The 22,576-nt window shown below is 48.1% G+C and overlaps 1 protein-coding gene across 1 annotated transcript in view; it reads right to left on the bottom strand.

The window, feature by feature from the left end:
- LOC115276511 (deleted in malignant brain tumors 1 protein-like) overlaps positions 1 to 22,576 on the bottom strand; it is a 104,831-nt gene that overhangs the window by 10,259 nt on the left and 71,996 nt on the right. Inside the window, exons 43-64 of the mRNA XM_029920556.1 lie at positions 21,594 to 21,747; positions 20,355 to 20,572; positions 19,449 to 19,760; positions 17,718 to 17,768; positions 16,427 to 16,465; positions 16,165 to 16,194; positions 15,209 to 15,253; positions 14,071 to 14,385; positions 12,795 to 12,839; positions 11,666 to 11,980; positions 10,050 to 10,085; positions 8,061 to 8,102; positions 7,168 to 7,209; positions 6,626 to 6,658; positions 6,010 to 6,042; positions 5,811 to 5,849; positions 5,591 to 5,629; positions 4,464 to 4,502; positions 2,598 to 2,630; positions 2,396 to 2,434; positions 2,205 to 2,243; positions 1,690 to 1,758 (exon numbers count right to left, since the gene is read on the bottom strand). Of these exons, the coding sequence (XP_029776416.1) occupies positions 1,690 to 1,758; positions 2,205 to 2,243; positions 2,396 to 2,434; positions 2,598 to 2,630; positions 4,464 to 4,502; positions 5,591 to 5,629; positions 5,811 to 5,849; positions 6,010 to 6,042; positions 6,626 to 6,658; positions 7,168 to 7,209; positions 8,061 to 8,102; positions 10,050 to 10,085; positions 11,666 to 11,980; positions 12,795 to 12,839; positions 14,071 to 14,385; positions 15,209 to 15,253; positions 16,165 to 16,194; positions 16,427 to 16,465; positions 17,718 to 17,768; positions 19,449 to 19,760; positions 20,355 to 20,572; positions 21,594 to 21,747 (2,007 nt within the window). The remainder of the gene's footprint in view (positions 1 to 1,689; positions 1,759 to 2,204; positions 2,244 to 2,395; positions 2,435 to 2,597; positions 2,631 to 4,463; positions 4,503 to 5,590; positions 5,630 to 5,810; positions 5,850 to 6,009; positions 6,043 to 6,625; positions 6,659 to 7,167; positions 7,210 to 8,060; positions 8,103 to 10,049; positions 10,086 to 11,665; positions 11,981 to 12,794; positions 12,840 to 14,070; positions 14,386 to 15,208; positions 15,254 to 16,164; positions 16,195 to 16,426; positions 16,466 to 17,717; positions 17,769 to 19,448; positions 19,761 to 20,354; positions 20,573 to 21,593; positions 21,748 to 22,576) is intronic.

Raw genomic sequence — 22,576 nt, 5'->3', positions numbered from 1 at the left:
TATATATATATATACACATGAGAGATTGGCAGTTTGCAAGACCCATGAATAAATCCCATTTAGAGCATCCAGGATGTGTTGTGTAATTCATACCTCAAATCCCTATACCAGCTCTTCCGGGAAGAATTATCAGTATGCTAGAGGGGAGGAAGTTGAGAGTAGAGGGCTCCTGGGACATGCCCGGGGCTTCCTGGGTTCTGACCTGGAGCCCTGAAGCACACACCCTTTCTCCCGCACTCTGCCTTTCAGGAGCAGGAAGTGTGGGAGTCACATTCCCTCTGCCTGCTCTGAGGGGCACGGGGAGGAGGCGGAGGAAGGGGAGGGTCTGATGGTTCCTACATCTGCCCTCACACTCCGAGGGCCCGGAAGTGATCGTGCTGTCATGCTTTTGTAAAGGAAGTAAAGTGTGTGAAAAGCAACCCAGTTCCCACGAAGCAGGTCTGCCAAAGAAGCTCATCTCATGTGAGGTCAGGAGCCAGTGAGAAGTAGGAGCGAGAGAATCTTCTGCCCAAAGTGAAGTGGTGATGAGGGCAGGGAAAGAAGGAAGGGAGGAAGGTGGGACGGAAGGAGGCAGGAGAACACTCCCTAAGTGTAAAGGGAAGTCCTAAGCTTGGTTTCACTGCCTTTACAACCTTATGTCTTCAAAGCACCAGGCCTTGAGCAGGAAGGAACTAGATAAAATAAGAAAGCCGTAGGCCTGGCTATGGAAGGCGTCAGTGTCAGATGGAAGGAAGGAGTCACTCAGAGAGACTCATCGGCTCAGCCTGGGAGCAGAAAGGACCTTGGTAGGGCCCTGGGAGACCCTGCTTGCCTTGCCCGGGGCGGTGACTGCTGTGGACTGAATGATGTCCCCTCAAAATGCACCTGTCAAAGCCCTAACCCCCTGTGTGGCTGCATTAGTAGATGGGGCTGCTGAGGAGGTAATCAAGGTTAAGTGAGGTCATAGGGGGAGGCCCTGATCTGACAGAATTAGTGTCCTGATAAGCAGATAAACCAGAGCTCGGTCTCTCTCTTTCACCCCTACCCCTCAGGGAGCACACAGTGAGGAACGGCCCTGTGAGCTCACGATGAGAAGGTGGCCATCTTCACCCCAAGGGAAGACCCTCACCAGACACCAAGCTTGCTGCCACCTGGACTCAGACTTGTACTCTCCAGACATGTGGAAAATGAATCCTAGTGTTGAAGCCACACAGTCTGTGGCATTTAATGATGGCTGCCTGAGCTGGGACAGTGGCCAAGTGCCCTCCTTGTCTGGGTCTCATCTCCCTCCAAAACAAGAGTAGTGGATCAGCATTGGACTCCTTGAATGTGGCTGCCAACCAGCAGCGCGGGCATCGTCTGGGAGCCTGGGAGAAAGGCAGAGCCCAGGCTCCACCCGGAGCCGCTGAATCCGAATCTGCATTTTAACCAGCTCTTCAGGCCATTCGTGTGCACACGGACATGTGGGATTTGAGGCTCTGGGTCACCTCCAAGGTGTCCTCCAGGGTTGACACTTGACGCTCTTTTATCCTATTCATCCTGTCCCTGTACCTGCCTTCACCGAGTTCAGAATCAGAACCACCATTGGAGTCCTGGTCTGGAGCTTCCCAACTCCCCTGGCATCTGCCCTGACCTCCGCTGGGGAGACAGGAAGTGTTTACTCCGGGCAAGAACTCCTGCCAGGCTGGGGTTTCTCAGAAGCTCACGCACCAGGGCTGCCGGGAAGAGCCGAGAACATACCCGGTGCAGACAGGTCTTCTCCCTGAGTGGGACTTGTGTCTGCAAACAAAGAAGGAGGAAACGAAAATGGGATGTTTGGTCTGAACAACAGTGTGGCGGAAAGTGGAATTGCATATGGGTAGAGCCAACAGGATCACAACCCAGTTCTCTCACATTTTCCTGGGTTGGTTGGGTCAAAGCTTCACCTGACACACAACACACACCCCCACGCCCACCACCACGCCTGCCCTCGCCTCCCATGGGCACATCTGATTAAGACCAGGGCAACAATTGGTGGGCGTTTCCTAGGGAAGGGACCACTCTGTGGCTTTGTATGTATGAAGAGAACAGGAAACTTTGTTTCCAGGAAAAGGGGCTGGGACTTCTATTTACATTGAGGCTTATACCACAGACAACATAGGCAGTACAGAGGTTCATTTGTCCAACAGAAAGAAGGAGAGTTGGTCATAGTTAACTTAAGAAGTGTGACAGGCAGAAAACATTACCAGAGGGCGTGTCCTCTTCTGTGGAGGCTGAAGATGTATCTGTATGTGAAGAAAGAGAAACGGACACTTCAACCCAAGACAAAGGACACCTCCGTATGTCTTTTGGTCATTATGTGGGTCTGTTCTCTAACCAGAACATGGCAAGTAAGAAGCTGGTCTCATTCATTCACACAGCACAAGAGATACTTTACCAGATGGAGCGGTCAGTTCCTCTGAGCTTGAAGAGGTATCTGTAGAAAAAGAGAAGAAGCAATCTGAAAACCAGTGCAGAGGACTCTGGGGGTTTTGTTTTCATGGTGGCTGTGTTGGAGATAAACTGTCCACGGAACAGCCTGATCTGATGAATGGAACCCCAGGAAGAGGCACTTAATGGGGCAGGAGACAGTGTTTTACCTGGTGCAGAGGTCACGGTGGTTGCAATTGAAGCTGCAAGTGAACAACAGTAACAAGCAATGTGACAGCCGTATCAGGCCTGCGTGTTCCTAAGACACAGGACACATAAAGATGGCTGCCGTAGTTTGGTATGACTGGCCTGACTTGTCTTTGCTTTATGGACAGGGGCAAGGCCAGGGCATTTCTAGATCCACTGTCTCCTCTAGGGCACCCTACCTCTTGTGGAGTCTCCATTCCTTTTGCCCACCCCTTTCTCCTCCCCTTGGAGTTCATGGACGTCACCTGTTTAGAGGGCAACAATCATTGGTCCAAGATTCTCCTGATAGGAGCGAATCCATCAAAGGTCTGTAAATGGAGGGCTTTCTATGCCCAGTCCTCTCCTCAAATGGTTGGATGGTAGTGGTGCAGGAAAGGGCAAGCTGTATAGACCAGAACTTTCTCCAGGAGAACTGTCCCAAGACCTAGACTATAGAGTACTTCCACTTACCTCTTGTACTAAGAGTTGCCCTCAGTAATAAAGGCCATTTTTAGTGTTAACTCTGGTGTTTTATTTAATTGCATTAGCACCTAGAGTAGGGGAGAGCACCCTCTTTATGGGCCTCCCACAAAGAAACCTCCAACACTCTATTAGTAAAATTGTTAAGCTCAAAGTCACATCAGGGATTCTTCAGATAATTGCAACCAGCATTACACAGATCTACAGTACAAGAGGGGTGTTACTTGTTATCTTGGTCAACTCTCTATCTCTCAGGACCTTGGCACAGAACCTGGCACAAGGCTCCCTTCCCTGGTGTTGGATGAATGTCTGAGGAGGGTCATCCAGCCGTGGCTGAGCTCCCCACCATTTCTCCAACACCCACATTGTGGTGGGTACCTGGGAGACACTCTCTCCGTGGGCAGTTGCCATTAGAACACCAGTCAGTCTATTGAATGTCTTATTTGAGTTTGGCTCAATTGGCTGAACTAATCTTTCCCTTGGCTCATGTACTCAGCTGGGCTGCCCAGAATTCCTTCACCGTCAGGGGATCCAGAGGTGGCCTGTGTGAGTCAGGCCAATATAAATGTACTTAAAAACTTTAAAGAATAAGGTGTGCATGTGTGGCTCAATTATCTGACTTAGCTTAGGCCATGAGATCACAGTCTGTTAGTTCGAGCCCCGCGTCTGGCTCTGTGCTGACAGCTCAGAGCCTGGAGCTTGCTTCGGATTCTGATTCTCCCTCTCTCTCTGCCCCTTCCCGCTCACACTCTGTCTCTCTTTATCTCTCAAAAATAAATAAATGAAGATGTGGTATATATACACAGTGGAGTACTACATGGCAAGGAGAAAGAATGAAATCTGGCCATTTGTAGCAAAGTGGATGGACCCCGAGGGTGTCATGCTAAGCGAAATAAGTCAGGCAGAGAAGGACAGATACCATATGTTTGCACTCATAGGTCTAACAGGAGAAACCTAACAGAGGACCATGGGATGGGGGATGGGGGGACAAGAGTTAGAGACAGGGAGGGAGCCAAATCATGAGAGACTTTTGCATACTGAAAACAAACTGGGCTGAAGAGGGAGTAGGAAAGGGAATGGGGGGTGATGGTCATGGAGGGGGGCGCTTGTGGGACAGAGTAATGGGTGTTATATGGAAACCAACTTGGCAATAAACTGTTAATAAAAAAATGAATAAATGTAAAAAAATTTGAAAAAGGTTTTCTCTAAAGAGCAGGAACTTTTTTTTTAATAGTTTATTGTCAAACTGGTTTCCATATAACACCCAGTGCTTCTCCCCACAAGTGCCCCCCACCATGAAATGTGATCCTAACAGTACTAATAATGATTTGATAATTTAAGTGCTTAGGAACAAAAAAAAAAAAAATTACCAGGCAAGGGGGTCATGTCTTCACCAATCGAAACTGTAACTGTAAAAAAGAAAAACCGTGCTTTAAAAACAGATATCCTCAAAGTTATATATTTATATTCAAAGTTGAAGAAAACCCACACATTTTCTCAAGGTTCAGATACTCATAGTTTTGTTTGAGTTTCTGCTTAGGTTTAGATGCAGAAATTCTGTCCACTAAGTTTAACTGTCTTATCAAAATGTAACAAGTGGTGTTGTGTCCTGCTGATTCTCCGAAAGGAAAATAATTTGCTAAATGGTCACAAAAGAAGCCTTAGAAATATACTGATTTTCTAGGAAAAATACAAAAGTATTAGATTTTGTAGGAAAAATAGTTTAGGGGCTGAAAATGAAATGAATAAAACCAAGAGATTTCAGAAGCATTTTTGGAAAAGAGAAAGATCAGGATGCCTGGGTGGCTCAGCCAGTTAACTGGCTCAGATCATGATCTCACGGTTCGTGAGTTTGAGCCCCACGTCGGGCTCTCTGCTGTCAGCACGAGGCCTGCTTCAGATTCTCTGTTCCCCTCTCTTTCTGACCTGCTCAGGTCACGCACTCTCTCTCTTTTACAAAAATAAATAAACTTAAAAAATCTTTAAAAAAGATCATATTTGGGAGGTGTAATTCCACAGGAAAATATACAGAGGGAAGCGAGGTAGGACATGTCACAGTGGACTTTAAGATAGAGCACAGTTGTGTAAATAACCGTGAAGCAAAGAGTCAATCTACCAACAGGCATTTGATCTTTACTGGGTGACGATGTCACTTTTGTTGAAATCAGATCTATGGTTGGTTGGGTCAAAGCTTCACCTGACACACAACACACACCCCCACGCCCATCACCACGCCTGCCCTCGCCTCCCATGGACACATCTGATTAAGACCAGGGCAACAATTGGAAGGCGTTTCCTAGGGAAGGGACCACTCTGTGGCTTTGTATGTATGAAGAGAACAGGAAACTTTGTTTCCAGGAAAAGGGGCTGGGACTTCTGTTTACATTGGGGTTTATACCACAGACAACATAGGCAGTACAGAGGTTCATTTGTCCAACAGAAAGAAGGAGAGTTGGTCATAGTTAACTTAAGAAGTGTGACAGGCAGAAAACATTACCAGAGGGCGTGTCCTCTTCTGTGGAGGCTGAAGATGTATCTGTATATGAACAGAGAGAAATGGACACTTAAAATTGAGATACAAGACACCTCAGTGTGTCTTCTCATTCAGTTTACTCTGTGTTCAAAATGGTCATTACGTGGGCTCATTTTCTAACCAGAACATGGCAAGTAAGAAGCTGGTCTCATTCATTCACACAGCAGAACAAGAGAGACTTTACCAGATGGAGCAGTCTCTTCCTCTGAGATTGAAGAGGTATCTGTAGAGAAAGAGAAGAAACCTGAAAACCAGTGCAGAGAACTCTGGGGGTTCTGTTTTCACGGCAGCTGTGTTGGGGATAAACTGTCCACAGAACAGCCTGATCTGATGAATGGAACCCCAGGAAGAGGCACCTAATGGGGCAGGAGACAGTGTTTTACCTGGTGCGGAGGTCACGGTGGTTGCAATTGAAGCTGCAAGTGAACAAAAATAACAAGCAGTGTGACAGCCGTATCAGGCCTGCGTGTTCCTAAGACACAGGACACGTAAAGATGGCTGCCGTGGTTATTTCTGAGTTTGGCTGAATTCGCTGAACTAATCTTTCTCTTGGCCCAGGCACTGAGTTGGACTGCCCAGAATTCCTTCACCATCAGGGGATAGAGAGATGGCCTGTGTGAGTCAGGTCAATATAAATGTACTTAAAAACTCTAAATTATAATGGGCTCCTGCGTGGCTCAGCCAGTTAAGCGTCTGACCCCAGCTAGGTCATGGTCTGGTGGTCTGTGAGATCGAGCCCCAAGCCAGGCTCTGAGATGTCAGCACAGAGCTGGAGCCTGCTTCAGACTCTGTGTCTCCTTGTCTCTCTGCACCCCCACCCCAACCCCTGCTCATGCTCTGTTTCTCTCTCTCAGTAATAAGTAAACATTAAATAATCTCTAAAGAATAAAATAATTTGATCAAGACATAAACATTTGTGTAATGAGCTCCCTGGAAAAATCACGTATGATTATTTATAGCTACTGTGATGGCTAGACCCCAAAATAACATCAACGTTACCTGTTAAGGTAGTTACAGTGATACTAAGAGATTCTGGAAATAAGAAAAGGCAACTGGTCAAAATTTGCCAAATGGCGAAAGTAATTGTTTTATAGTTAACTTGTTTCCTTCTTTTGCTCCCTGGAGCATAGAGATCACAGACTTCATTTATTTAATCAACAACTTTTGATTTGTCTGCCTATGCTGTGGCAGGGGCTGTGACAGGCGCTGGAGAGAAACAATAAAGAAAACTAGTTGGGCTCCTGCTTGGCAAAATTGCCATTGTGACAAGTGCAATGAAGGAGAACTACGTGATGCTCTGAGAACCTGTGACAGAGGATCTCATCTGGCCAGTGAGGTCCCCTCTCTATCTACTCGAGAGGCACTTCCACCTCGTGCCTGGCACGGAGTCAGGCCCACACTGGGCACTCTGCTCAAAGACAGTGACCACCTTACATCTCCCCCGCTCCCCCTCCACGCTGCCCTGGCATCAGTCCTGGTGACATGGCCCCACAGTCTTGCTGCCCCACCTGCCTATATTGGCAAGGGACAGAGGGCATTACCAGGTGAAGACGTCGTTGCTTCTGCTGAAGTAGAAATTGTGCCTAAATATGAACCACAAACAGGAAAGTCAGTCAATTGAACGTTTTTATGCATTTTCTGATTATGCACAGTTCCGCCTTTCCTATGATCTCATTGACCTGGTTTGTTGTTGTTAAAACTCAGGGGTGAGGACTAGATACTTCCCAACCTCCTAATAGAAGTGAACGTACCTAAAGTAAAACATGTGAGCCATTCTAAAGAAAAACTCTCCTGAAACAAAGTATGTTTCCCTGTCCTGTCCTTTCAAATGGAAGACATTTGTCATATTCTAACCTGCGTGATCCAGGCTCATGAGGAAGAAACCCCTGTTGTGTAGGATTGTCATACAGGGTGGGTCAAAGGATGCTGAGGTTAGCGGACAGCTCCGATATGGAGCAAAAATGACACTAGCAAGTCTAGTGACATTTAATGGGTTTCTGAACACTTGCCTGGCTGTCAGACTGTCCGTTAGCATTTCCTGCAATTGCCACTGTGGCTGTTCTATCCATGAGCTGCTCTTCTCCCTCTCTGTCCCCAGCCCCTCCCCTGTTTGTTGTCTCTCATAATACACAGTCAGTGGGGGAAGCTGACAGCCAGTTGTTACGTGTGTGTGTGTGTGTGTGTGTGTAGTAATAACAACAGGCTCAGGGGACAACCCATGTGTACTCAAGCACTTGAGTTTGAATGTTGGGACCAAACTTGGCTGTGTAGAGGCCCTTTTTGTCTATTTGTGGATCCTAGTTGATTTTCCAAGGGGTTAATTCAGCCAAGTGACCCCTGGAAAATAGTGTTAAGTGTACTATGTCGGTAGAATTTCAACAGAGCAATATTCCCTAAAGGCAGTAAGAGGACAAATCAGCAGAAAATTTGTTACCAGTTGCAAGGACCGAATCAGTGGCTGAAACAGAGGTGGGAACTGTCAAAACAAACACAATTTAAGGACATTTTAATTAAATATCATCCTTGTCGATCAAGTTTATTGGTAAATAATTTTAAAAAATCACCCTGTTTATAAATTATGCCCCAGCCGTGGTCATATTTGATTATGTTCTGTTCTTATTTGATTTTCCTATTCTTTGTGTATTAAGTTAAAGGAAATAAATAATGAGGAAGGTGGCACTTGGGTCTGGGACTCGAGACCTGGGTTCTGGTTTTTGCTCTTTGTATAGCCAAGCACATGACTTTGAAGGGCTAATCTAGGGACCAGGAGCAGCTACCTCTGTTTGGTTGAAATGCAGACCCTTAGGCCACACCCCAGAACTACTGAATCAGAGTTTGCCTTTCAAAAGGTCTCCAGGTGGTTTATACACACACTGAAGTTTGAGAGGCACCAAGCATCCAAACAGGAGATGCCTCCAGGCCCAGGAATAATTGGCACAGGCCGGGAAGAAACCAGACAGCCCTGCGCCCGTGGAGGGGCCCCTTTCCTGCTCAGCCCTGCATAATTGATGCCTTGCCAAAATTCATGCCAGCACTGCCTCTCTTCTGGGTTTTCCATAAAAGCTTGAAATCTGGACTTTTTATGAAAGCACCCATTTAAAAAATGTGGCGTTAAAACAGAAGCAAAACTCTGTTGTCTGAGTCAAAACCCCTTCAAAACTGGCCTGCAGGCTGTCTGTTTGTGATTTCAGTTCTGAACAGTCTGTAAGGTTTCTTCCCCATCTTGAAAAAAATGCTCTACTGTGATGGTGACATACTGAAGTTGACCTTGCCTGAGAGACCTCAGAGCTGATTCTCGCAGATCCAACCACAAAGAGAGAAATTGATTTCATTGTCTGATTTTCCTAGAGGTCAGTTTCTACAAGCCTGGCAGGGAGCTCTGAGATTTAGGAAACAGGGACCAGGAACTACTGTCCTAACTGTTTATCATCAGAGAAAACTTGAGTGAATTGGTTTGTTTTCAGATGGTATTTCTTGAACTTACTTAGCCCTAGAATGATCCCTAAGGTCCCCAAGGGAGAAGTTTACAAAAAGACACATGGGTTGCTTAAAGAGAGCTAGGCCAGACTCAGCAAGTGGTAGCACTCCTAAGGGATGTGACTACCAAGCACCTGTCACTGTGTGCCTCCACCAATGTCTGCCACCCAACCCCCCCAGGACAAGCTTCCTCCTCCAGTTCTACAGAAGAAGAAACGGAAGCACTGGGACATCAGGGGACTTGCCCACTATCACCCAATTGGTTAAGCCTAGAGTCAGAACATAAGGCCAGATTTCGGGCTCCAAATTCTGTGATGCTGCATTTCTACTCATAAGGTTTCAGTGGTCAAAGAAAGTTGAGAAACACTGGGTCCAGCTAACTTTTAAAAAAGATCTTTAACTACAGGACTTGTCAGAGACTTTAATGGTCTAACCGACTGTGAATCTTCAAGATCTGGATATGTTATTTCCCCAACTTATTTAGCCATGTAGATTATTTTTAAATTTGCATATGACTGGATGGGTGTGCTGTATTTTGAAACACATAAGAGATGTGGCACTCTATTATTTTCTGAAAATGCAGATAACAGGATATCTGTGCGCATGGTGCCTGAAGTCCCGTGCTGTCAAAAAATGAACTCATTGAATTTCTAAGTGTGTGAATCTGAAGAGAGTCAATTCACTGTAGCCTGATTTCAGAGACCTACAGCTGTACCAAGAGCCAAAGGAGCAAACTGGGCATATGGCCGCCTACGTACATGTGAAAGGTAGGTAAGCACCATCTGCACAATTTACTGAGCATTCAGTGAGTATGCAAGCACCTATGTTCGTGTGATTATGAGCTTGATATTTCTTTTCTGGTGATGCATAAACTTTCACCCTGACCATATGTGAGCCCATCTAGCCATCGATGATGTACGTAAGGCAAGCGAGAAAATAAAATTACCAGGTGAAGTGGTCGTTTCTGTGGCTGATGCTGAAACTGTAAAACAAAACCAAAACAAGATAAGGTAAAATCCAAACAAAAATCCCACCTGCAAACAGAACATTTAGAAGACATCTTTTCCCCTAAAACATTTATGCCTCAGAGAGACTAAAATTAGATACAAAAATGGCTTCTGAAATGGGAAATTAAAAATAAGGAAGGCCTCTGGGTGAGACTGATCTGGAGGTAGGGCTGCAGGAAGGCCAAGGTGAGAACCATCCGTTGGTCATGAGGACCAACGTATAGTCTCCCCGAGTGGGGCAGGAAGGCTGTTTCTCCAATGCCGTGAAGAGCAAATATTTCCTAGGGCTGCAAAGTAGTAGCCAAACTACATGGATGGCTCATGTTCACTAAACTAACTCATTTAAAACACAGTACCAAGGGGGCGCCTGGGTGGCTCAGTCGGTTAAGCATTCGACTTCGGCTCAGGTCATGATCTCACGGGCCATGGATTTGAGCCCCGCATCGGGCGCTGTGCTGACAGCTCAGAGCCTGGAGCCTGCTTCGGATTCTGTGTCTACATCTCTCTCTCCCCTCCCCTGCTCATGCTCTGTCTCTCAAAAATAAATAAACATTAAAAAATAAATAAAACAACATAGAAATTAAAAAAAAAAAACACAGTACCGAGATCTGAATATGGAAGGAGAGTGGCCCCTTGACATGATTAAGCATATTAGGATCCCGATTCGATGTTCATTTACTTTCATTAATGACCTGTCGTGGTTGAAACGCATACATGGTCCTGAACCCTTGCTCTAGAACACAAGCCTGACGAGGGCGGGATTGTTGTCCGCTGCCCTCACCACTACGTCTTCATGGCGAGTTTTGCAACCGCAATGGCTCGATAAGTATTTGTAAAATAAATGGATGAATCCACTGAATCCTATTATTCTAGTCTTTGCTCTAAGGCAGTGGGTATTTTCACTTCATCTGATTGGCTTTTCTAATTCTACTTGTTTGGCAGCCTAAGATAATAAATATGTGGGCAGAATTAAAAAGAAAGAAAGAAAGAAAGAAAGAAAGAAAGAAAGAAAGAAAGAAAGAAAGAAAGAAAGAAAGGAAGGAAGGAAGGAAGGAAGGAAGGAAGGAAGGAAGGAAGAAAGAAAGGAAGGAAGAAAAGGAGACCATCTCAAACCTCAGAGACCAGAAGGAAATAGTGTTGATGCTTTCACAGGGGGTACAGGTGAGAGGGACCGGGTTTTGTTCATGGAACTCCCCAAAATGGCACCACAAAGTCAGCCTGAAGACTCAACACATGATTTTAAGACAGACGGGGAAGAGCAATTACCCCGGTGGGTGAATCACAGTGAATCTGGTAAATCCTTGAAGAGGGCAGAGACCGAGGGCTCTAAAATGAACTCGTGAATGTCGCTTCGAGCACTGGTAGGTCAGCAAGGTAAGAGAGGCTAAGAATGACCCAGAGGCCTCCCCAAAACCAATGTTGAGAGCAGACCTTAGGCACGTGTTTGGAGGACCCCAGCGGGACCCCACCTTCCTCACATTCACCTCCAGGACCCCCACTCCCACCCCTAGAGCTGTGGCTCTTGCAGCGTCAGGAGAAAGCCAAGAGTCAGTACCTGAACAGATGACCCCGGCGTCCTCATGGTGGCCGCAGTTGTGGACGGACAGACCCGGGTGCCGGCACTGGCCCAGCGTGGTCTCGTTGCCCCAGCATTGCACGTCGTCCAGGAGGATGCTGCCCACACCTTCCCCAAAGTGGCCGTTCCCCAGGGCCCCGACGCCCTCCCCGCAGTCCAGCTGCCGGCACACGACGTGGGCGGCGCCAATGCTCCAGAGGTCATCACACACGGTCCCCCACGTGCCGTTGTGGTACACCTCGATGCGACCTTCACAGCGGCTCCTCCCATCCACCAGCCTGACGATGGGCAAGTCTGGGGAAGACTCGGGGTTGTTACTGGAACGGGATTAACGCTTCTGGCAAATAATTTCTAATAATTTCTGTGGTTTTCACTGTCGCGATCCCTGAAGTCCTGTACTCTACAATCTCTCATTCCTTTCTCCAAGCCCCGTAGGGAAAAGGCAGATTTGTGCCTATCAGTGCAGTGACTGGCTTTTCCAGGCAAGCTCTGATTTCAGATATTTTGTTCCCTCATTCTTATCTTTGCATTTCAGATATGATAATTGCAAAGATAAGGACAGATACCTATTTCAGAATGGAGTCATTAAATTGTTAAGCAGTAGCATAGAAATAGGTCAAATTCAACTTCTTATTATTTTCTTTAAGCCAAACTTGTACACTGGTCCAGATTCACAGTTAGATTTTATTAAAAAATTATTCTTTCTTGCTTATTTATAATTGAGAAAGAGAGAGAGAGAGAGAGGGAGAGAGAGAGAGAGAGAGAATGCAAGAGATGGAGGGGCAGAGAGAGAGAGACACACAGAATCCAAAGCAGGCTCCAGGTTCTGAGCTGTCAGCACAGAGCCTGACGTGGGGCTGGAACCCACGAACCATGAGATCATGACCTGAGCCCAAGTTGGATGCCTAACTGACTGAGCCGCCCAGGCACCCCAATAGTTAGACAGATTTTAGAAGCAGAGACTAGACAAGTGACCGCTCCACACGCAACATCCCTCCATGGCAGGGCCTAGTTTACCCTGGCCTTGACCTTCCCACTGTAACTTCAGGGAGTCTGCTAGAAAGATTCAATAGCGAGGAAGGCTTGAAAGAAGCAGTCAAAGGCTTACCAACTGCCGGAGCGGTTTCTGCTGATTCTGAGGCAGCCTCGTTAGCTGAAAGAGAAAGCACAAGGCATTCACGTAGGCGGAGGTGCACACTTGCAAAAAGTCTCCTGGACATGCTCAGGACATTCTGGCAAAGGCGGCTGCAGTCCTGAGGCCTCCCTTCCCCCAGCTGGGGAGACCCTGGCTTATGGACGCTAATTGGAAGTGGGACTTTTCCAGGGAGGAGCCGTCCGTAGCCCCTCGGATCTGAGGCTACAAAATAGGAGAGATGAGCCTCTGACGACATTTTAATGCAGAGTTCTCATCGAGAGATACTGAGACTTGTTTGTAGCACCAAGCGCTCACTCTACAGATGAAAAAACAAAAAACAAAAAAGAAACCCAACTACCCAACAGGGGTGCCTGGGTGGCTCAGTCTGTTAAGGCCCCTGACTTCGGCTCAGATCATGATCTCAGAGTTGGTGAGTCTGATTCCTGCATCAGGCTCTGCGCTGACAGCGGGATCCTCTGTACCTGCCCCCTCTCTCTGCCCCTCCCCTGCTTGCACTCTCTCTCAAAAATAAATAAACATTAAGAAAAATGTAAAACAAAAAACCAAAAACTACCCCCACAACAGGGTGGGATGGAAACATTCCCACTTTGCCTGCATCTTCACCCATTTGGGAAGCTTTTCCCCCCTCCAGCTCTGAGGAGGGGGTGTCTCGGGGCCATGGAGGGGTAAGGGGGTCACAGACACATCATTTAGTAAGAAAAGGTAACAAAGCAGGGGGTTCAAATGTTCATTCAGCTTTTTTGGATGGTTGCATAAAATTGTCTCTAATAGCAAGAAAAATGCTGAGCTGGGCAATTGGCAACACAGGAGCGCTTTCCCATGTATCTCTCTCTGAGAAATACCTCGTGAGAAATTTATGATGTTGATGCACGTAGAAAAATCATTCCTGGAAATTAAAAACCAGCCTGGGCAGGGACACAACTTCCTGCTTTCCAGGCACAGTTTTTTTTTTTTTTTTTGTCTTTTGGTTTTGTTTTGCTCATAGGATCTCCTTTCTTCTTAGGGCCCGGGGAGTGGGCGGTGAAATTAGGTACACTTGAGACCAGAGTGACCACCATCCAGGGCTAGTGGAATCTGGCAGGGCTCCCGGGACAGGGGTCTCAGTGCTCCAACTGGGAAAACTCCAGGCAAACCAGGACAAGCTGTTTTCATGACCCGGAGCCCCAAGACTTCCAGGGTTGGCCTGCCTAGCAGAGGAGGGAACCCGGGCTCTGGGGAGTTCCGGTACCTGTGCAGATGGCCCCGGCATCCTCGTGGTGACCGCAGTTATGGACCGACAGGCCGAGGTGGCGGCACCGCCCCAGGCTGGTCTCCTGGCCCGTGCAGCGCACATCGTCCAGGAAGATGGGGCCCGAGCCGTCCCCAAACAGAGCGCCCCTCGGGGCCGCCAGGGCCGGGCCGCAGCCCAGCTGCCGACACACCACCCGCGCGGCCGGCAGGTCCCAGAGGTCGTCACACACGGTCCCCCAGGTGCCGTTGTAGAGGACCTCCACGCGGCCCTCGCACCTGCTGCTTCCGGCCGCCAGCCTCACCCCTGCCAGATCTGCAGGAATCAACGGGCAGAGAGGCTCGAGAAGGCTCCCTGGACTCTCAAACGAGATGGCATTTCCAGTTAGAGAATTCTAGCCCAGTCTGCAGCCCGGTTCCACCGGGAAGGCCAATCATATTCAGCAACTCTCCACACCCACACCGGCTATTTCTTTAGGGAAATACGGGCCACACAGTGGCTTTGCAGAGGACACAGTTAAAAACAACTGTCTGCTTTCATTCATTCTCTTTTGGGTACCATTGGTCATGCGGTTTCTCTAAATATTCAAAACAGTTCGGCTGAGGGCTTGGGGTTCAGACTTCCCATTTCTTACTCAGGTCTCTCGAAGAATGTTACAGAATGCTCAGAACAAAATTAATTTCACTTTCTTTGAATTTTAAAAAGGGTGAGGAATTTATTGGAAGGTGATGGAGAAGGTTGGGGCTGGGAAATCATGCAGAGGGAGAGGGGACGTTGGTCCTACAAGCAGGTCAGATTGTGAGTGAAACTTACTCCCCCCGCCCCCCCAGCCAAAAGCAGATGAGGCTGGTTCTCAGATTCTGAGCCCCAGGGATTGGGCTGGCTCATGGGGTGCCCCTGTGTGGCCCAGGACCTTCCTACGGGCCTTTCAGTGATGCCACTGAGGTGGGTGACTGGCTCTCCTTCAAAAGGTCCCCATTCGGGAAAAACCCACCCCACCACCAGCTTGCCTCTGATGGCCACAGCTTTAATTCCGTGCAGCACCGGGGCCGTGAGAACTATGTTGGCTACATTTCCGTGGGCCCCCAAATGCCGGCCTAAGAAAAGAAGTCGCAAAAAATAAGAATGGAAAAAATACCTATTGGTTGGAAAACATGTGACTTCTCCCCAGGAGTTGTAGCAACTGTACGTGAGAAACAGAAAATAGTCGTCGTAAGTACCTTCCAAACCAACAATGCAACTTCATAATCTTTTCAGCACTCTCTACATCACATGCGTGAGCTTGCCTTTAAATAATCCCATCCAATCTCTAATCCAATAGTATTTTTTTAAATGTTTATTTATTTTCGAGAGAGAAAAATCGAGAGAGAGAGAGAGAGAGCTCTCGAGCATCAGTGGGGTTGAGGCAGAGAGAGAGAGAGAAGGAGACAGAGTCCAAAGCAGGTTCCAGGCAGAGCTCAGGGCTTGAACTCATGAATTGTGAGATCATGACCTGAGCCCAAGTCGGATGCTTAACCTACTGAGCCCCCCAGGTGCCCTCACATGTCTCCAGGTGCCCTCAGGTAGTTAGCCTTTAAAATGTGATGGCAGCTCAAACAGGTGATACAGGTGTGCGTATTATTCTGGTTAAGAGTAAGAAAATGTGGACATCGGGATGGTGAAGGTGTGGCCCCACAGGCCCGGCACCGGCTCAGAGCTGCAGAGGGGGTCCCAGGTGGGGCCGTAGGTGGGGGAGCAGCCCCTGCACAAGACCCACTGGCCCCCAGACCCTCCAGCCCTCTCTGGCCTAACACAACCTCTGTTGCTTGAGCCACTGCTTTGGGTCAAGGAACCAGTGTCTCCATCCTGCTGAAATGCAGACCTCGCAGGCAGGAAGGATGCCATCAAACCTGGTAACACCCAGAACGGCTTTTCCTCTGGGTGCAGGGAGGGCCCCAGGGGAATGGGAAGCAGCCCTGGGACTTTGCCCTCTGGGAAGGGTCTGCAGCTCGGAGCACTGTCAAGGCAAGCTAAGGCTGGTGAGGGAGACCAGCATGGGGGCCCTGCACCAGATGGTCAGTCACCAATCAGCAGATAAGATGGATGTGAACTCACAGATGCCTGGATGTCCAGTGGTTGTAGGATCTACAAAGACAAAGGAGACACGAAGCTGGTTCATAACAGAAACCAGGGCAGTTGAGCGGTTCAAAGGGGGAGAGTTGAGGTCAGTGGGCCACCTTCAGCCCTGAGGCGCCTGCCTGAGGCTGCAGAGGAGTGTCTCCAGTGGGGACACTTTCTGTCAAGGTAGTAATGCTGGGGTGTTTCTGAGCTAAGACTCGAGGGAGGGAAGGCCATGGAGGAAAGAGGAACAGCTGACCTGCTGATGTGGGCTCCTCTGCCGGCTCCAGGAAAGATGCTAAGGACAGAGAGAAACGCAACAGGACACAACATCTTAGATGACAAACACATTTAATTCTCAGTTAACTGTTGGCGGGCCCTCCGCCTTGTGGATTATCTACGGCTTCTGATTTTGGATGGAGTCCCTTCCCAGGTCCTTGCTGTGGAGAAAGCCTTCATTGCCCCATTGCCATATGCACTGGGAAGACAAGCCGCTAAAGTACACTCAAGAAAATCAGAGTGCGGCGGTTGATAGATTTTTTTAAAGCAGATAAATAGAAAGCATTCTTTGGGCATCACTGCTGTCCAGCATGACCTACTCTGGTGCTTCCTTTTAGGTTTAGGGTCACTTCTTTTTCCTGACCCCTGTGCATATTGCATTTCACTCTTAAAGACTGTGCTGCAGACAAGCAGCTGGCTGACCTAACTCAAAATGTGAGAACTATCGAGCAGGTCAGAGTCAGGGCAAGACCAAGTGATGCTTTCAGCTCCTTCATTATTTTTATTTTACTTTTTAACTTTTAAATGTTTTTATTCACTTTTGAGAGAGAGCAAGAGCGAGTGAGCGGGGTAGGGGCAGAGAGAGAGGGAGACACAGGATCTGAAGCAGGTTCCAGGCTCTGAGCTGTCAGCACAGAGCCTGATGAGGGGCTTGAACCCACGAACTGTGAGATCATGACCTGAGCGGAAGCCGGACGCTCAACCGACTGAGCCCCCCCAGTGACCCTTAGCTCCTTCATTCTTTACAACTCTGTCAGGTAGAAAGCAGTACAGACAGAGCTAAGCCCTGCAGTGCTTGGAAGGAGCTGCCTGGCCTCTGAACCGTGCACCCCACACGGCAAGGACTATTCCACCTGCTCTACACAGAGAGAGCACTGAGTTCCAGAATAGCTTTAGGAGGCAAATACTATTAAGAGGAGGAAACTGAGGCATGGGGCAGAGACTTGTTCACGATCACACAGCTCATAAATGATGAAGCCAGGGAGATAGATACAGGGCATTTGGATTTGTCCACTGCCCTACTGCCCAAGGTGACTTTGCCAAGACAAGTTATAGTTAATCAATAGTAATTAAAGGGGCACTGAGGTGTCTCAATCATGATCTTTGGGTTGTGGGATTGAGCCCTGAATCTGGCTCCAAGTGTATGTGTGTGGAGCCAGCTTGGGATTTTCTCTCTCGCTCCCTCTCTTTCTGTCCTCCCCCACTCTCTCTCTCTACCTCTGATCCTCCTCTTTCTTTCAAGTTAAAAAAAAAAGAACAATTGAAATTACCTGTTGTTGGGTAACTTCCAGCAGCTGATGGTGTTGAGTAAGGCAGAGAGGCTGTAAAACACATAAATCAAAATCATTCTTCTCAAACCCAAGAGCTTGATCTGATTATTTGGAACAGAAAGGTCCATGTCTGGTTCTAGGGAGAAACTGCAGCCAATCTGGGCATGTGAGAATGGCCCCAAGTTGCCGTGGTGACAACCAGCAGATGTCCTGGGTCACTGGGTTCATTTCTGTCCAGCTGAGAAACATCCCAATGTCTTTAATTTTTTTTCAAACTCTGGCCACAGTGATGGTTGCCTTATGCGGAATGCTTTGGTTTTGTAACTCTTCCTGGGTATGTGGGTCTCACCCCCCAGAGCAAATGTCAGCTTGCAAAGTGGGGAACTACATTTGTCTCAAGAACATGCACTGGCCGCTTGAGGACCTGGAGGGAGCCTGAGGGCCAGGGTGGACAACTCTGGAAGCTGCTTTTTGACCTTTCCCATCGTCTCTGACCCGCCTTGAGTAACTCTGCCCGGGGTCCTGGTTCCACACCTCCCTGCTCCTGAAGCCCCCAGCCCTGTCCTCAGATGTTACACTCAGCATGTGGCTTTGGCTCCTGTTTTGCTTCAACACTGATTCCGCCCCTTGACTTCTCCCTTCTCCTCTCAGAACCGCCTGGTATCTTCACCCCTGCTTGTTCTTTCATCCTCCAGTTACTGTAGGCAGGTCCAGCTCCTTGCCTCTTCCCAGCCAAACCCAGAAGGATAAACGGGGGCTTTTGACTCCAAGTACTGAATTTGTTTGCAGAAACTCAATTGGGATACAACTGAGGAAGAAGAGCCCTAAGCTGGGACCTGGGCTCCCAGCCCCCCAGCTCTGTGACTTTAGGAGTCATCTCTGTGGCACTTGGGCAACAGGCAGATGAACCAAAGAGATGCTTCCCCAAGGTATGACTCATCACTGGTGGGACGCGAGATAATTTGAGGGGACGCGTCTTCTATTTTAAGAGTCATATATTTAATAGCTTTCCAATTTAAAAAGTCTACGTCGAGTTCCATTTTGATTAAGAACATTTTCTTGTGGGGAGAAGCGCTGGGTGTTATATGGAAACCAATTTGACAATAAACTATTATAAATTTAAAAAAAGAACATTTTCAGACATGCATGGGGATAATTGATCAGATTAGCTAGTTAATTGTTTATTTTATTTTTTTCTAAGTTTATTTATTTACTTTTTGAGGTGGAGGGAGAGGCAGAGAGAGAGGGGAGAGAGGATCCCAAGCAGGATCTGCACTGTCAGCCCAGAGCCCAATGCAGGGCTCGATCTTACATTCAAACTATGAGATCATGACCTAAGTTGAAACCAAGAGTCAGACGCTTAACAGACTTAGCCACCCAGGCGCCCCGATAGTTCATTGTTTATTTTAGTTTGTAAACATTTTAGTATTGCTATATTGCCACTGTGTCTATCTGTATGTGTTGTCTATTTACAGCAGATGATCCTGGCTCTCCGTGTATGGTGGGGATAAAGGACTTCCTTGTGAAATGAATTCATGTAAGGGAAAGAAGAGAAGTCCTCGTAAAGGGAAGTATTAAGGAAGGTATAGTGTGGGTGGGAGGTGGCCAGAAGCCACACAGGGGCATCTGAATGGCTGAAGCTTGGGGAACAGTGACCTCAGGACCCCCTCCTGCTCTGAGTACAGTTGGGAAGGTCATGTCGCCACCCGCCTGTCCCAGAATCCGGCCCACCTGAGCAGATGACGCTGGCATCTTCGTGGTGGCCACAGTTGTGGGAGAACCAGCCAGGGTGCAGGCATTGCCACAGCCTGGCTTCCGTCCCCACGCACTCCACGTCGTCCAGAGCAATGGGGCCCACGCCTTGGTGGAAGTGCGCTCTGCCGGGGGCCGACACGGCCCTGCCACAGGCCAGCTGCCTGCACACCACCTGGGCGTCACGCGGGTCCCAGCTGTCGTCACACACCGTCCCCCACGTGCCGTAGTAGCGCAGCTCCACCCGGCCCTCGCACCGGTGGCTGCCGCCGGCCAGCCTGAGGGCCACATCTGGGGAACAAGGACATGCCTGGGTCAGGCTCTGGGTGCTCCCCCTTTGCCGCTGCCCTCAAGGAAGGGCCCGGGCATTTCCTGTGAGTTGGCCTGCTTTTGAGGGGCCACCAAGGGCTAAAGTGGGCCCCAGAGAGTACTCTCACCTCATTGTGGGGTTTTGAGGGGTGTTTTTTAAAGCCCTTTTCCCAGACAGGACTGTCGACTTGAGTAAAAGGAGGCCCTTGGAAGCCCTGTGTGAGGTGGGCACCACCAGGCATGCTGACACTGGCTGTGGCTGTCCTTGGCGGGGGCAACAGCTTGAAGCAGGTGCAAAGGGACTACATGTTCTGAGTGAAACGAACTTGGAGACGGCATCACACAAGGCCCCTCCTCAGCGATGTGCGACGTGCTGTAGGATCAGGTGTGTGTGGACGTGCTGTTCCAGGGCAGTGATGGGTGTTCAACCGCACCCCTCCCCCACCCTGTCAGCTCTCTGGGGTAAACGAACGAGCACGGGGACATTTTCCAATCCTTGGTGCCCAGTCAGACTTGGCCCCCCACCCTTGCCTTCATCACCAGGCAGCACTAGGACCCAAAGATCGAAGCACCTACCGGTATTGTTCTCGTCCTGCACAAGAGACTCATAGGTTGCAAAAAAGCCCATGTTGGTGACAATAGCATCGCTGTGGAAGACCACCATCAAGCGATTTGAGGAGGAGGTGAACACTGGGGTTGTACCAGAACAGAATCTCCCCAGAGAAAAAGATTCGATTTGTGGGCCATCAAAGATCTCAATGAAGTCGTACGGACAGCCGAAGAAGTTTTCCAACCTAAGAACACACGATATCACTCAGACTCTGTCCACTGAGGCTTTCCCTCCACTGAACAGTGGACAGATGGGATCAGGAAGGGAAGGTTCTGGAAGAGCTATCTGGAACCTACATCGTTTCACATAGGTGGGAGGGAAATAGGACCCTGCTGCTATAGGTAATATGTATCTTCCTGTTTATAAAATCCTTCTAATTTGTAAAGTTTCCACTGAGTTGCATTTCCTGAATATGGATTATAAGCATAAAGACTAGAACTTAAGTGCTATTGACAGGTATTTGGTGGAAAGCCCATTGTCCTCTAATCCCTAACTCGTCCCTCTGACATTATTCTGCTTCTTAGAAGCAGCTACAATGGACAGTTTCTTTTTGTTGGCTTCCAGATGGAGTCTAAGCACAGAAGGCAGCCACTTCAGTGTGGTTTAAAGTTTTCTTGCTGACCTTTCCCTAGCAGTATCCCTTACGTGTGTGATGAACCCAAACCTTAACTGATCCTCTACTGATGAGCAATCAGATGATTTCCAATCGAATGTTCCTATAAGAACACTTCCATGCTTATCATCCATGCACAAGACTTTATCAGTAGACTCATTCTCTCAAACTAGACTTGCTGCCTTAAAAGGTTTGTGCCTTTAAAATTTTGATCAAAGAGTGCCTGGGTGACTTCATTAATTAAGCGTCCAACTCTTGGTTTTGGCTCAGGTCATGATCTCACGGTTCATGAGATTGAGCCCCACATCAGACTCTGTGCTGACAGTGTGGAGCCTCCTTGGGATTCTCTCTCTCTTTGCTCTTTCCCCTCCCCTATCCACTCTCTGTCCCCTAAATAAATAAACTTGTTTAAAAATTAAAGTTTTGATCAATATTATAGAACAGGCCTCCCCAGCCTTTCTCACTTTTGAGAGTTAACTATGGGAGGTGGGTTTTATTTATGTTTGTTCATTTGCCTATTGGTGGGGGTAGGTGCAGTGGGCAGGAAAACTGTGTCTATGATGGGGTAAAGAGGAGGGTAAAAGTTACTCACTTCACAACATCAAATGTGAGCTTGACATGAGCCCTGGTGTCCACTTGTATGTCCCAGGCACACACCACATTTGTGGGGTATTTTTTAGGGTACCAAGGGCTGGAGAAGGAGCCTGAATTATTTGTGAGCAAACCGCCACAGTGGAAGTTTTCATCTGCAAGACACAGTGAAGACACCCCATCAGAAGGAGGCACTGAGCTGTGCTGGCGTTTCCAGAGGGGTCAGAGGGCAGGGGCAGCAGGAGCAAGGGGCACCTTTTCCAGGGCTGCTTTGACGAGTAACTACAAGAGTTGGCATTGGAGACTCCTCTGAGTTTCCAATGCTGTTGTTTGTCAGATGGGACCATTACACGTGTCCTGCAAGCTTACAGGGCTTTGTGAGGACAAATTACAGTGATGTATGGTTGACAGGGCTTTCTGGACCCATATGCACAGATGGGTCTGAGCATGTGTTTTAATGAGAAGGCACAAGAACAATGGAAGCCCTAGTACATGTCACCAGCAGGTCATAAAACTGCTCACACTGAAAGATCTCTCAGATTATATACACATCGCAGCTGGAATCAGCACCAACACTCAGAGCACCCACTTTATGGCTGAAATGCTGGATTTGGCGTGGAATTTAAGTTAAAGACCCCTCTGTGCTGCAGCTTCTCATATGTAGAAGAAGAGAGCATTTATCCAGCTGTTGGAGGTACTAACATTGAAAATAAGGCACTAGGTGCCTGGGTGGCTCAATTGGTTGAGTGTCTGATTTCTTGATTTCAACTCAGGTCATGACCTCATGTTTTGTGAGTTCAAGCTCCGTTTCAGATCCTGCACTGATGATGCTGCAGAGCCTGCTAGGGATTGTCTTTCTTCCTTGCTCTCTGCCCACCCTCCACTCACATGTGCACTCTTTCTTTCTCTCTCTCTCTTTCAAAATAAATTAAACAACAACAACAACAACAACAGAAAAATAAAATAAAGCCAGGGGCATCTGGT

This window comes from Suricata suricatta, chromosome 2 (assembly GCF_006229205.1).
Source record: "Suricata suricatta isolate VVHF042 chromosome 2, meerkat_22Aug2017_6uvM2_HiC, whole genome shotgun sequence".
NCBI classification, from domain to species: Eukaryota; Metazoa; Chordata; class Mammalia; order Carnivora; family Herpestidae; genus Suricata; species Suricata suricatta.
Note: the sequence above shows the minus strand (reverse complement) of the source record. Positions and strands in the feature narration are given on the sequence as shown.